The 15355-nt window shown below is 42.8% G+C and overlaps 1 protein-coding gene across 1 annotated transcript; it reads left to right on the top strand.

Moving 5' to 3' along the window:
- Positions 1 to 101: 101 nt before the first annotated feature.
- Positions 102 to 12803, top strand: RBX1 (ring-box 1, E3 ubiquitin protein ligase). The gene is given in 6 exon segments (XM_005871372.2): positions 102 to 230; positions 2078 to 2156; positions 6635 to 6644; positions 6646 to 6703; positions 9721 to 9806; positions 12614 to 12803. Coding segments are annotated over 6 exon segments (324 nt in total). The 5' UTR covers positions 102 to 152; the 3' UTR covers positions 12627 to 12803.
- The last annotated feature ends 2552 nt before the right edge of the window (positions 12804 to 15355 follow it).

Raw genomic sequence — 15355 nt, 5'->3', positions numbered from 1 at the left:
CAGCGCCTTTAAGGGGCGTGGCCACGCGCTCCGCCCACCCCCCCGCGCGCCAGTAAGGGGTGGAGTGGAGGAGGAGGAGCCGGGGCGGGGGGAGGAGCCAGTGCACTGGTGCGCAGGCGCAGTGGCTGGACGGCAGACCGTGTGTTTCCAAAATGGCGGCAGCGATGGATGTGGATACCCCGAGCGGCACCAACAGCGGCGCGGGCAAGAAGCGCTTTGAAGTGAAAAAGGTTGGGTCTCGCCAGCGCCTTCCTCAGGGAAGCTAGAGAGGCGCGGATATGGCTGGCAGGCCCGAGGATGACCGAGGCGCGGGGGAAAGGGCTTCATTTCAGGGCGTTCCTAGGACCGGGTACCACGAAAGGAAGCTGGGGGGCGGGCCTTAGGGTTGATCGGCATGACTGTGGCCCACTGTCAATGTCAGTATTGGTTTCACTTAGAGGCTGAGGGGCCAATCACGAAGGTGCTTATTGAGATATGCGGAGCTGAGTGGGCTGAGGGAGCCAAGCGTCTGAGCTGTCACTGGAGTGGTGCTGGTGGTGTTGAGGGGAGGGCGGGGTGGGTGGAAGGGGGAGTCGGAGCGGTGCGGAGGGTGGAGGATGGGGCAGTGCAGCGAAAGCCGGGAACCTGAAGTACTACCGCATTGGAGGCCTCCGAGGAGCCGGGCTGGTTTCCCTGCCCCGCCCCTTTCCGAAACTCGGGGTCCCTCTCACCCCGAGGGACCCATTCCCGGCCTCGCCTAATCGCGGCGTCCAATACCATTAGCCCCTTCTCTGTCCCGAGCCCCGCCGAGGAGTGTCTTGAGTGTAACTCTTGCTTTTGGGAGGTCTGTTGGTTTGTAACAACAGCCACCACGGTCATAGCACATCCAGAATCCTCCTCCAAAAAAAAAAGCCTGGTGGAATTTGTTAAAAAGAAAACGCGAGCTCAAATTGTATCTTTTAAGGGCGGTTTGCGTAATAGTTGCGAACGACCTGCTGAAAGTGGGAAAGCAAAAAATACGGAACGTGTCCTTTTGCATGAAATGCCTTATAGTGGTGGTGGTTTGCTAAGAGATTGGGAGAACAGTGCCGAGTCCTACCCGAGATAAAATAAATCTGTTCAAAATGAGGATTCTGAAACAGGGACGGTGTTATTCCTGTAACGTTAGGCCAAACGCAGACAATATCCCCCCCCCCCCCCCCCCCCCCAGCTGCTTTTTGGCGTTTCATTGCGGGCGCTGCGTGCTCAGTGGCAGCCAGCAGCCATGTTGAAGAAGAATAGAAGTAGGATATTTTTCCTCCGAGTTGAAGCTATCGGGTGAAAAGTGCTGAAGAAGTTACTGAGAACTGGATTGAAAGAGATGGCAGTTTGGAAAGTGGCCCCAAATTAGTGGGTAAAAAGGAAGTTTGGGAATATTTATAATTGCAGAAGCCAGGAGGTTGAGTTACTTTAATGCCACTTTAAATAAACTCTTATTGGGGAATTTCTCCTAATATAAGAGTCTGAGTATGGAAAGTTGAGAACATCGGGTTATTTGATGGTAGGAGCTAAGTCAAATTCTGGTGAATTCTGGAGTTTGTTACGAAGCAGTCTTGTAAGATGGAAGTGATGACCTTGTTCTGCGTACTGACACTGGGTAGTTAGTTATCCAGCTTATCCCAGATGACCCGTTTTATGATCCCGTCAGCATCTTAGTTCATTCTGTGCCTAGCTTTCACCTCCCTACTCCTGCATCCAAAGCTGCCTGGAAGAGCAGATATTAACTTAGGCAGGCATTGATCTCTTCCGCAACTGCACAGTAATTCACCTCTGTGCTTATGAAACCTGAAACAGGCACTTAAAAATTATTCCTGATTTGCTTAATGATGAAATTATTTTAAGCTATAGAAAAAAGGTAAAATTAAATGGTGACTCATTAATTTCTATGTTGATATACTCAACCATTTGGAGAATGGGTGAGCATATGTGTAGCTTGCCATTGCTACACATCTAATATAAGACTAAATGAATGTGCCAAAACTATGTAGCATGAAATCCTACAGTGTGTGTTTGTGCATTACAAGGAGAGTGTTTTGTTCCCCCCTCTTTCTCTTTGCAGTGGAACGCAGTAGCCCTCTGGGCTTGGGACATTGTGGTTGATAACTGTGCCATCTGCAGGAACCACATTATGGACCTTTGTAAGTAATTGCAGGAGGATGGGAGGAAATTGAGAAGGTTACAGAGATTGTGGCTATCCTGATGTGACCAATTTTATTCTTCACAATGAAATATAAAGCATAGGCAGAGCACTTGGGGTCTTTTGCATCTAGCCCATTGGTATGTTTGAAATAGAGTAGTTTTTTATGATGTTCTGGAGGCATAGCCATCTCAGAATAAATCTATTCAGTCTAAAGATGACAAGGCCACACTTAGAATGAATTGTGGCCCAGAAGCACTGTTGAGTCCTCTATATTTTCCATCTCGTACACAGACTCAAAAGAAAAGGTGAAAGGAAGAAAGTAAACTTGGAACTAAAATATTCAATCAGAGCTAGTTTTTGCTGGGCAAGATATATAAATAAAAGAAGCCTAAGAAGTTAGAATTTTCAGTCTTAGCCCCAATCACAGTTAAGAGGACATCACTGCCAACATCTAAACAGACAATTACACTAAAGAAATTTTATTTAAATCTCCACATATTCCACCACACATGGCGGATTTGATTAGAGCTATTGTTGGACTAACTTAGTAATAGGGGCCAGAAAGAGTTGAGATTACTTTTTCATCCAGGTACTAAAATGGTTTGTTATTGAGATCAGAAATGGGACAAAGAAATTTCAACTTTCTAGAACTGAAATTATAGGCAGTTATTTTTTAAATCACTCACCTGCCTCTCCAACTTCATCTTAAGTCACTCTCCTGCTCACTGTGGTAGTGTCTCTGGCTTTCCATTCTTGAAGTATCCGTGGTCTTTCTTAGAGCCCTTACATATACTGTTCTTTTTGTCTGGAATATTCTCTGCCTCTTCTCCCCCCTACCTTGGTCTAACCCACCACTATCCAATCTAAATGTGAGCCACAAATGCAAGCACATATGTAATCTAAACTTTACTAGTACCCACATTAAGAACATAAAAAGAAACAGGTTATTTTTATTTTATTTATCCTATTATATCCAAATTTGATTTCAACATGTAATCAGTGTTTTAAAGTGAGATATTTTACATTCTCTCTTTTTTAAAAAAAATATATTTTTATTGATTTCAGAGAGGAAGGGAGAGGGAGAGAGATAGAAACATCAATGATGAGAAGGAATCATTGATTGGCTGCCTCCTGCACACCCCACACTGGGGATCGAGCCCGCAACCCAGGCATGTGCCCTTGACCGAAATCGAACCTGGGACCCTTCAGTCCATAGGCTGACGCTCTATCCACTGAGCCAAACCAGCTAGAGCTTTACATTCTCTTTTTGTACTAAGCCTTTGAAGTGTATTTTACACTTATATTTAGTCTAATCTTAATTCAGACTAGCCAATATCAAATGCTCAATAGCCACATGTATCTAATGGCTACTTCATTGAGTAATGCAGAATTATCCTATAATTGGTCTTCAGATCTCACCTTGAACTTGCTCTAAGATGTTTTCACTGATCATACTTACATACACACAAACACAGGCTATGACAGTTCTGTTAACTATTCCTAAGACATCATATAGTTTCCTTTGTAGCAACCATTTAATTTAAATTAGTCCCCTCTCAATTAAGCAGTTATTTACTGGTTTATTCCCAGGATTTAGCATAGTGTCCAGTACATTATAGGTTCTCACTAAATATTTGCTCATCTATACATATGTAAAAGCCTAAGCGACCGAACCACCGGTTGACCGGTCACTATGACGCTCACTGACCACCAGGGGGCAGACGCTCAATGCAGGAGCTGCCCCCTGGTGGTCAGTGCACTCCCACAGCAGGAGCAATGCTCAGCAAGCTTACTGAGCGGCAGTGGCAGGTGGGGCCCGGTTGAGCGGGAGCCGTGCGGCACCCAGCCTGGGCTGGGGCTCCTCCCTGGCCGCCTGCTGCTTTGCGCACTACTACATTCCTGGGATGGGGCCGAAACCGGCAGTCCAACATCCCCCAAGGGGTCCCAGATTGAGAGAGGGCGTGGGCGAGGCTGAGGGACCCCATGCACTGGGCCTCTAGTTGAATAATAAAAACACAGAATTGGGGAATAGTTTGTGATCATTGCAATTTGGAAAGCACAAATCAAATATTTTGTGTTGGAAAGCTATCATAGCAGGTGTTGGTAGCTTATTGCCATTGGTTCCTTTGAGTTTTGACCCTGTTTGCCTTTTCACACAGCAGTCAAAGCAGATCAGCAGCTACCATGATGTTTAATATAGATGGAAGGATCTCATCACAGGAAAACACACGCACATTTTTAAATGTGTTTGGGTGGGGTATTTGATTACATGCCAATTTCTTGGCTATGCATTTTCATAAGGAGTTATGCTCAAGGAAATTTTACTTTTGGGGGCCTCTCTTCTTTCTGTAAATAGTTCATGATTTTATATAACATTTATTTATTTATTTATTTATTTATTATTTTTTATTTTTTACCTCTATATTTAAGTTGTGTGTCTGTCTGGGTGGAAGAGAATGCACTTCTTGGAAAGATGACAGACAAAGGCCATTGATACTCTGTCTTCTCTTAGAGTTGACCACTTAAGGCAGGGGTCCTCAAACTACGGTCCGCGGACCACATGCAAATACAAATATTGTATTTGTTCCCGTTTTGTTTTTTTACTTCAAAATAAGATATGTGCAGTGTGCATAAGAATTTCATAGTTTTTTTTTAAATTGTAGTCCGGCCCTCCAAGGGTCTGAGGGACAGTGAACTGGCCCCCTGTTTAAAAAGTTTGAGGACCCCTGACTTAAGGGATCAATGTAGGCTTCAGTTAGACACCTGCTTCATCATATATTTTAAGTGTCAAATGAAAAAATAGAACTGAACTCCTATAACAAAAAATTATGAAAGTAGTATTTTCAAGTTGTATCTTTTAGTCATTCAATAAATAATTATATCCTGGACCTTTCGCCTAGGCACCAGAATAAAACAATGACTTAGATCAAATCTGTATCCTTAAGAAACATACCCTTTTCTTTAATACAGTCACTAAAGGAATCTGATTGCCACAACTGGACTTGTCTTCCTTTCAAAAATAAATGGGATATGATTTTTTTTTTGATTTTTTTTTGAGAGGAAGGGAGAGAGAGAGAGAAACATCAATGGTCGGCTGCCTCCTGCATGTCCCCTACTGGGGATCGAGCCCGCAGCCTGGGCATGTGCCTTTGACTAGAATTGAACCTGGGACCCTTCAGTCCACAGGCTGACACTCTATCCACTGAGCCAACCCTGCTAGGGCTGGAATATGATTCTTGAAAAAGACATTTTGTTAAAGATGAGAATAAGATTCTTGGTTTAGCAATGGCCATTTTATAATATATTCTGGTCTGGCATTAAATGACCACGTATATACATAGCTTTAAATAAATAAGAGTGAGTATGGCTGTGCCCCAGTTGGACTCTCCTACAAAGCATTCTTGGTCTGAAGACTTCCTTTTTTGAGTCCAAATTGATACTACATGCCTGTATTTATTTTATATTGCCCCATTTTTTGGTGGCTTACAGAGTGGATTAAATATACAATCTACTGGGTGTTTTTCCTCCATACCTTAGGTAATCTAGTTCCAGATGAAGAAGGCATCCAGAGAGGCTTAGACCCAGCCTTTGTCCATAGAAGTTAGTCTCTTCCAAAAATCACAGCTTCATCAGTGTTTCGAAAGTGTGGCATCTGTTCACTTCTGAGATGAAGCTATTTCTTCCTTAGCTTTTATTGAAGTTTATAAATTCCCAACCTTTGTATATCACATCAAATAAGCTTCTGCCTTTGCCAGGGGTGTGATAGGAAGCCTTTACATGTTGCTTGTCTGTCTGCTTTTGGTTGACTATTCCCTGTTCTTGCCATAAGCATCACTGAGTGGCAGGCTCACATCACTAACCCACTGGCAGAACAGATTTGCTTTGTTGACAGTGTTTTAAAGACAAGATTTGACGTCTTCATGCAGAGTGGGTACAGTTTGCTACAGGTCTCTTCACCCCCTTTTATCACTTCTGTTCCAGTTCACGTGTGTCTGCCTGACTCCTTTAGGCTTCAGAGCTTCACGTGGGTAAGCCTGGGTGTTTGAGGGCCTACAAGGAAGCATTTGTCAAGAATAGGGAAAAGATACCAGTTATCAGAACAGGAAGAGTTATGAGGTGACTTTGAGTTTACGAGATTTACCAAATTAGGAGGAATCGCTTTCATTTGGACAAGTCAGGTTATGTTCAGAATTAAAAAGTACCTTTTCCTTCATTACTCTGTTCTTGAACAAGGGTAGGAAATCATTGCAAAGCATACTGTTAAGTCACATCTCTGCCTTATCTGTTCTTCACCCCTATTCACATTCATTAAAAAAACAAGCCTAATTAATCACCGGAGATTTTGTTCAGTTTTACTCCACCGCTCCCTGCACCCCGCTCCAAGCATGTCATTGTGTAATTGTGCAGGTAGGACTGCTATAGGTTAAAAGGTGGTTGCTCCTGCGGTCTGTGATCTTGTTGCTCTTGTTCCCACAGGCATAGAATGTCGCGAACCAGGCATCTGCCACTTCTGAAGAGTGCACCGTTGCGTGGGGAGTCTGTAATGTAAGGAAACATCTTTCCCTGTCAGCATGGCTTGTAAATGTATTACCACTTTCCCTGCTTTGCCAGTCTTGAAAATAACTAGAAAAAAAAATGACTAGCCCAACTTTCTCCCAAAAGCTATACAAATAGTTTAAAAGATTAAACTTTTGTGCTATTCACCTGTTACAGGATAAGAATTATTAGTTATTATAGAGGCACTAGTTTGTCTTAATTACAGGGTGGGCCCACTTTTGTTATCCACATTTTGGAGATTCATCTTTGGGAACTGCTTTCAAGAGCCTTTGGCACAGGGTTTGGAATATTCTCCTGTTAGTGGAAATCTTTACCTTCTAAACAGATTTTTTTTAAGGGTAGGTGTCCTGTGGAACTAAGTTGGATGAATAAATTGAGTGCTTGTGTGCGCGCGCATGCTTGCATGCATTTTAAGTGCATAGTACAAATGTACTATATTCAGATTTTTGGGGGGTGTCCCTTTTTAAACATGGCTCATGCCAGAAATGTTTGGTGCAGCATCGTTGGACTGAATGTACGGCCTTCCAGGACGTGACAGCTGTGAAGGATAACATGCATCAAACATGTTATTTCTAGCGCGTGTTAAAATCCATTTGCAGCCGTACAGTCCCAGTCAGATGAGCTAAAATTGTTCTGTCTGGACCTCCTGTGCCGAGCGTCCAGAGGACCCACAGCCCCCTGCATGGCACAGACCTAAGAGGCTTGGAGTCAGACCACCATTCCCTGTTGTTGTGACTTAACTTACTAAGTGACTTTGGGCAGGTATTTGACATCTCAGCCTGGCTTCCCTCATGTAAATTGGGCTAACAGTGACTGCATAGAGTTTAATCAGAATGAAAAGATTTTATATTCAAAGTGCTTAGAACACCTCCTGACACATAGTAAGCTAAATACGTGTTTGCTAAATACGAAGTGCGAATTGGGAGCAGTGGTGTTTACTGCAGAGATAGCAGCTATCAGTGCTTGAGGCTCACATGCAGCTTGAGGTTATCCTCTTAGTTCTGTCAGGGCCTCTGGGCAGTGTCACGGGAGCCTGTATTGGCTAAGGGACAGCGTTTGTTGCCTTTGGGGATAAAGAAATAAAATATATAGGGCTCTTTGCTCCCCTGGCATTCAGGCAGATACTAAGAACCAGGTTACTCTGTGGTCGAAGGAAAAGAGAGTGCGCTTCCCATAAATTTGGCTAAGGAGAGACTTACTCAGCCTGCCATAAAGAGGAGCCAGCATGGCGTGGCAGAAACCTTTGGACTAGTCATGGGTTCTAGTTCTGGGTCTTTTACTAAAACCAGCTCCATGAAATAGGCAGGTCACTTAACTTATCTGGGTTTCAGTTTCCTGTCTATAAAATGGAGATGATAATACCCGTCATGCTTGCTAGCTAGAGTTGCTGTAATGCTCAATGATGGAATATGTTAACATCTGCAGTAAACTGTGAAGACTTCCTCAGTGTACTCTGAGACTGCTCAACATTTCCATAATATATCTTAGATTATCAACAGGAAGAAAGTTGGGGTCAGGCAGGTTCAGGGTTGCTGTCACCTGCCATGTAGCCTCATTTGCATCCCCTCTTTCCCTCATTTTCTGAGGTGATTGGGGCATACAAGGACCCTGGGCTGCTGCAGAGTGCCTACTGGGGGAGTGGGGGTGGGGGGAAGGGTGTCTTGGATACCTTAGGTGAGTCTGTCCCCATGATTGAGGAAAATGCCTCAACTTTATGCCTTTTATAAGTTTTGTGGGGTGTGTTGTTGTTTTGTCCATAATGGGTTGTATGAGAGTCAACAGGAAAGGGATCTTCCAAAAGCTGTCACTCTGGGAGAATATTTGTCCTGTTGAATATCCATAGTGTACTAGCTATGGATTCCACTCTTAATTATGGAATTCTGATTTTGTCTTTGTCAGAAGACAGTTCACAAGGTAATAATCTATATTGTGATTCTTCTTTTAAGTTCCATGCATGTTATGGGAGACATAACTGACCAGGTTTCAAGACTGTTATTAATCAAAGCCTGCAAACGCTTTCATTGTTTTGTGTCAGCATTTCTCCCCTGTCCCCACCTCAGCTGACCCATCACAGACTAGATGAGGAGGAACACTTGCCACTTCTATCTTAATACTCTGCCCATATGAGCAGGGGAGGGCATGCATGGCCCTTGCAGAGGTGTTGTGATTAGCATCTGCAGGTCATTAAAGGTGCCAGGCACACAGGCTGTCCTTTCCCCCAATCTTAAAGCTAACTCCTAGCTCCCTGTCAGTTACCAGTATTCTTGGTATTCTTGCCTTTTTACTTCATATCTTGATCGTGAAATAAGTCCTTTGATGCTCTTTCAGCTGCTTATGGGAAGTTTGCCCAGCAGAATACTTCCTTTTACCCTATTTTTTTACGTCATTCCCTTATAAGACAAAACCCCTTGCCCATTAAAGGCATATTGAGTACTGAAGTCTTGTAATAGCACGGTGTTTGTGAACAAGTCTGGAAATCAGGTTCTTCTAACAGAGTTGAGCTGGGTGTGGGAAGGTTGGGGAAGTACCCATCTCAGCTCTGGATGGGTGGCAGTGGCAGGGCACTACCAGGGCCTGAGAAGGCTCTTCTCCTGGGGTTCTTATTCTCTAAGGAGAGGGGAGTACAGCTGGGGACCAAGAATGGGGAGATTTGACATCTGTATGTGTCCAAGGAGGGTAGGAGCATCCTTTACAGGCCGAGTAGGACTAGGGAGCCACCGTATCTTCCCTTAAGAGAAAGGGAGAGCACTCACTGCTAGAACATGCACTTCTTCCTAAATAGTTTCCTCCTTTAGTAGTAATGACATTTCTAGCAAATGTTTCATTGGAAATGTCCTCGTACCTAGTCAAAGAGTATGAGTTGTGACCTTTGCCTCTCACTGTTTTTGTCTCCCACTGTTCTTCTCGAGCCCTGTGTGTAAACTACCCACTGCATTTGAGACATATTGTGAGTAGATGGTTGAGCCTACACAGTTATTTTTAATAAAATGTATCTTTTCTTCCAGCATGCTTTTCACTTCCACTGCATCTCTCGCTGGCTCAAAACACGGCAGGTGTGTCCGCTGGACAACAGAGAGTGGGAATTCCAAAAGTAGGTGTCTCTGGCTGTTTCGATGTTGTAAGCCTGGGCTCTGTGGTCAGTGCTGTTCTTTGTCTCACCTCAGGCTGAAGGCTGCATAGTCCTAAAACATGGAGCCATGGAACATGGCTTTTGGTTAATTAAGGTACTCATCTGTGTGGAAAATCCACAGAGGTGGGGCCAACATTAGAAGTTTGCAGCCTAAAAAAATAAAATAAAAAGAAGTTGGCAGCCTCGAGTTTCCCAACTGTCTTGGGTCTATGAGAGTAGAGAATTTCATAGGATCTGCAAACTATTAAGTATTTTCAAAATCACATTGTGATGGAGGTAACCATCAGCAAGGGCTTATTAGCTTTCCTGATTATACATATATGTACTTGTTATGTTGTATATGGGTGGGTATACATATATAATTTTTTTTCCTTAGCATAGATATGAGCATCTAATATAGTAATTTACCTTGCTTTTTCATTTCATTTTGGAGATTTTTCATATCCACACATGTCAAACTACCTCCTTTCAAATGATTGCAGAGTATGTTTTTGTGTAGATGTACTGTAATTTATTTCATTCCTGTTGATAGACATTTAGGTTTCCAGTTTTTCACTATAAAAAATAATGTGTAGTGATGAGCATCCTTATACATGAATCTTTGCATATATATGTGAGTAGTATATATCTGAAACAGTAATCCCTAAAAGAGGTATTTCTGAGTAAGGAGGATATACACTTTCATTTTTGATAGTGTCAGAGTTTCCTTTCCTCAGAATATGTGCTAATGTACACTCCCTCCAAACAGTGCATGTACACCCCTATACATGCAAGTTCAAATATGGAGATAATCAGGGAAGCTAAGAAGCTCTTGCTGGTGATCTCCAGGAGTGAGATTAAAAGACTATGGTGGGAGACTCATTTTCCATCTTAGCTACTCTGATAGTTGAAAATTAGTATTTAGTTGCATTTTTTAAATTTTTATGAGAAGGGGGATTTTTATTTCAATATGAGTTTTGATTAATAGAATATGATTATTTTTAAAAACAAAAGAATAAGATGCCTTAGTTTGTTACGTGTTTAGAAATCCCTGATTGGTACAGTTATTTTGCTTTTAGACTGGGTTATTTACTTAGGTAAAGAGTTTTGGAAGTATATCATATGCATGTTCATTTTTAAGAAACTCAGTATCTAGCTCATATTATTCTCTATTCAACAAAGTGCATGCTAAGTAATATGTAAGATATACAGATGTCTGAGACAGTCTTTCCCTGTTCTTGGGGGAGCTTGCGTTCTGAATGGAGCCACAACAGTAATACATGTCCAGGCAGAAGCACTTTTCTGAGTTCTTAAGAGGCCTTTGTGACTTGCTCTTCCCTAGAGCAGGCTCAGGATTCTGTTTTGGACCAAAACTGTTTGTGTTGCCCATTACATGTGCCCAGGGCTGAGCCCAAGCACTGGGGGGTGTGAAGAATTCCATATGTGGGCCTTTGACACTGTCACTATATCCAGCCAGTGACTTTGCCAGGGAGTAGTTTTCTTTCTTTTTTTTTTTTTTCCTTTTTTGTTAATCCTCACCTGAGGTTATTTTTTCCATTGAGAGAGGTTGGAAGGAGGTGGGGGGCAGAAGAGTTGGCGAGATGGGAGAGAGACACAATTGGTTGCTTCCTACACGCACCCTGACCAGGGCCAGGGAGCGAACCAGCAACCCAGGTACATGCCCTTGACTGGGAATCAAACCTATGACCCTTTGGTTCACAAGCCAATGCTCTAATTACTGAGCATACCAATCAGGGCCAGGCAGTGGTTTTCAGTGCATTTGGAAAATAATTTCATAAGGAACAGATTACAGCATTCTTCAATCTGATAGGCAACTTCTGGGTTGTTCTCCAGCCCACTAACAAACACTACAGCTTTACCCTGTGTGGAGTTGGGCACAATTTTTTTTAGACAGTATTCAAGTTGGTTTCTTATGAAACGAGCCTTTAAGGATCTACTAGCCTTTCAGGATGATCGAAGCAGTGATCTGGAGTTCAAGTACCCTGGCTTTCATCCATATAATGAAATATTTTAATCAGTGGCTAACTGCCCAAAAAGAACCAGGACAAAAGATTAAATAAGATAATGAAGAGTTTTGTGTTCAAGAAATCCATTTATATGTGAAGAAATTTCCTGACCTTGTTTACTTTTATAATCTGATTAGAGCCAAATTTGGGCTTCAGGGGAAATCAGAAACCGCATGAAATTCATGCTTAGTTTTCCACATTCTGTAGTGGGGTTTTTGTGTGTGTGTTTTTCCCCCTCTTTCTGATGCTGAATACAATCATAGCTATAATGGCCCCTGGTGGTAGATTTTGAAAATGAAGACTGCGCTGTTACTATTCTCGTACTTGCCTTACCCCAGACTTGCCTGAGTACCGAAGTGGAGGTGCAAAAAAGGCTGCCATGGGTAAAGGGAGGTCAAGAGCTCAAACTGTCTGAGCCACTGACTCGAGCCAGCAGGTCGAGTTCCCTTTCACAACCACCAGTTCTAACTTCTTCTCACCTCCCTCATACTGCCCAACACCTCGCTGGTAACTAGGAGGAGAGGAAGGTGGGCATGACTGAGTCCCAGGGAGGGACCTTCACTGAGGGGGTGGGAGGTGGTAGGTAAAATACTACAGAGGATGATAAGATAAAAGGGACAAGAGACCAGTGGCATAACCCAGTTTGGGAGCACACTTACATCTCTTCAAAGTTTCCATCCCATTTGCTCATATGTTTAAACAGGTCTTATAGTCTCAGCAAATTACTGAGGAATTAATAAAATAATTTACTTTGTCTTTCAGGTATGGGCACTAGAAAAAGAATATTCTCCATCAAGCTCAACTGTTTTGTTATTCATTTAATGACTTGCCCTCCTGTTACTTCATTGTAAGTTAGATAGAACGGGGTCTTTTCGCTTTGTCTTTTCAGTTTGCTATTCCTGCAGTCCTATTGTGTTCCGTGTCAAATAAAATCCAGTTGGATTCTATAATAGATGCTGTCTCTTGTGTATGTGAAAAAAGTGAACATAAATGTAGGGTCCTCTCTTCTCGGTCGGACAGCCAGCTTGTGAAAGTGAGACGTTTGTGCGTTAGAGCCAGAGCAGAGGTGTCCTGCACGCACATCACTTGGTCACAAGGCTTCTGTCCACATCCTGGTTACTGATGGCAATCTTGGGCACATCGCCTCTACTCCCAGCTTTCCTCCTCTATAAAGTGGCTTCTGAGGACTCACTGGCATCATGTGGGCACAGACAGAGGCTTTGTAAACTGTAAAACGCTATACAAATGTTAGCTCTGTGTATGACATACTGCTTTCTCCTCTTAGTTTAGAAAAGTAAACTTGAAAAAATCTAATAGGTCATCTTGGCTGGCAAAAGAATAATACATGAACCCAAGTTAAAAATTGATGTCACTAAAATTGAATTAAGAAGATAACTTAAGTTTCCTTCACCACCACCACTTTTGGAAACTTGTTTGAAATGTGTTGGCCCTGTGGACTTGCCAGTTATAATATTCAATGTCTGTGTATAGATTCTTTACCTGAGAAGCAGACTAGTTATTGCAGTGGTTCTCAAAGTGTGGTCCAGAGCAGTGGTCGCCAACCAGTGGTCCACGGAGATCTGAAAGGTTGGCGACCGCTGGTCCAGAGGACTTCTGGAGGCACCTGAAATGCTTTGAGGAGGTTCATGAAGTTTCTTTTCCAACTGCCTGTCTGCATGAGGGTAGCTTTTCTTTATATAATTCAACCAAAACAACGTATTGAATGAAGAAGTAGACATGAGGATGTAGCTGTCTTCTATTAAGTCAGATATAGAGAGATCTGCAAAAATGTAAAACGGTGCCACTCATCTAATTTTTTTGTCTTTAAAAATAATTACTTGTAATAAAAATATTTATTATGTTAAATGTGATGGGGTTTTGTTTTTTATAAATCTTTTAAGTTTCTCGATTTTGATTTCCATTATGGTAACTATAGATATAACCCATACAAACAAAAATTCTTTAAGGTCTTCAATTTGTAAGATCATAAAAGGATCCCGAGACCAAAAAGTTTGAGAGCCTCTAACTTAGTAATAAAGAACTTCAAGTCTTGATAAATCTGGATCCAACCCAGCTTCCCCACTTACTAGTACAGGCAGTGCTTGGGTTACGTCGGACTAGACGTATGTCATTTCTTTCATGGTTATGTTGCCATCTCCCATTTATTTATAAAAAAAAAAGTTCCGTCATTTTGACGTATGTACATATGTGCTTTATGTTTTTTATTTATTTGCCACAAGTAAAGGTCAGGAATTGTTATCTTTCTTTTAATTTTTTTTTACTGTTTCACTTCATTACGTACTGCTGTGTATGTGCTCCATGTGAATGATGTAGGTGCTTATGTAGGTGGGTTCCAACTTACAAAAATCGCATTACGTCGCACCCTAGGAACGGATCTCCGACGTAACCCGAGGACCTACTGTAGCTACCACACACGCCTGGCACGGAGCAAGCACTCACATGGAGGTAGCTGCTACTGTTGCTGTTATTTTAGGGCTTCCACCTGTGACAGAAATACCCTCTTTTAAACCCCTTTCATGTTGGTCACTTAAACTGCATGAATAACTTTCAGTAGCGAAAACTACGTTAGCTTTTCGCACAGATGACATTATACTGTGTATATTTGGTGAGTTCCCGGGTATTTATCAGGACTCTTGGTTGCTGAGTACAGAAACTTAGCTCCTGCTTAGGTAAAGAGAAACTTATTGGAGAATGTGGGGCTGTGGAACGGAACAGGCTAGGGATACAGCCAGACCTAACAGTGACGAACCAGGGAATCCCTGCTGGTATTCTCACTGCTGCTCCTCCACAGAGGCTAACACCTGTGCCAGCCCTTCTCCCACCGCTCCTGCCACTTGAGAGGGACTCTCCCAAGTTCTGATTCTGAAAATCCCAGCTGGGTCCGGTGCCCATAACTGGACGAATCGGTAGATGCACATAGAGAAGAGGGACTGCCTTAGAACCTCGCAACTGGAATGTAGGGTAACAGTTGCCAGGAGAACGGGAATGGTGCGGAAACGACACAGCAAGAAGTGTCTACCTAAACCCTCGCTGGGAAGATTTACCTTGAGCCCAAATGTCTTCTTTTAAGATATATATCCAATTATTTTTGTGTTGCCTTATGCAAGTGGTGGACATAAATCTTCCTCAAGAAATTAGTGGAATTATTTGCTGAATGCCTACTATGTGCTCTACCCTAGAGGACACCGCTAACTTAGATAAAGTCTCTGCCCTCAAATAGCTCACAGTCTAGGAGGAGATTGTTGAAAGAATGAATGAATGATGGAAACTGATTCTGGAGAGCTTGGCAGGGTCCAGGCTGGGCTTGGTCTTGAAGTGCCCATTCCCTCTTGGTTTTCCTTCTGACAGCTGTGCCCTGTAGGAGCTTCTGTTCTTCAGCCTGCCCCTGAAGGTTCTGGTCTCGGTCCTGCTCTGCCTGGGAGACCTCATCCTCACCTGTAGTCAGTGTACCAGACCCTCAGATGGGCTCCTGACTGCTAATTG

The sequence above is a fragment of the Myotis brandtii genome, unplaced genomic scaffold (assembly GCF_000412655.1).
Source record: "Myotis brandtii unplaced genomic scaffold, ASM41265v1 scaffold339, whole genome shotgun sequence".
NCBI classification, from domain to species: domain Eukaryota; kingdom Metazoa; phylum Chordata; class Mammalia; order Chiroptera; family Vespertilionidae; genus Myotis; species Myotis brandtii.
This window is presented reverse-complemented; position numbering and strand designations above follow the sequence as displayed.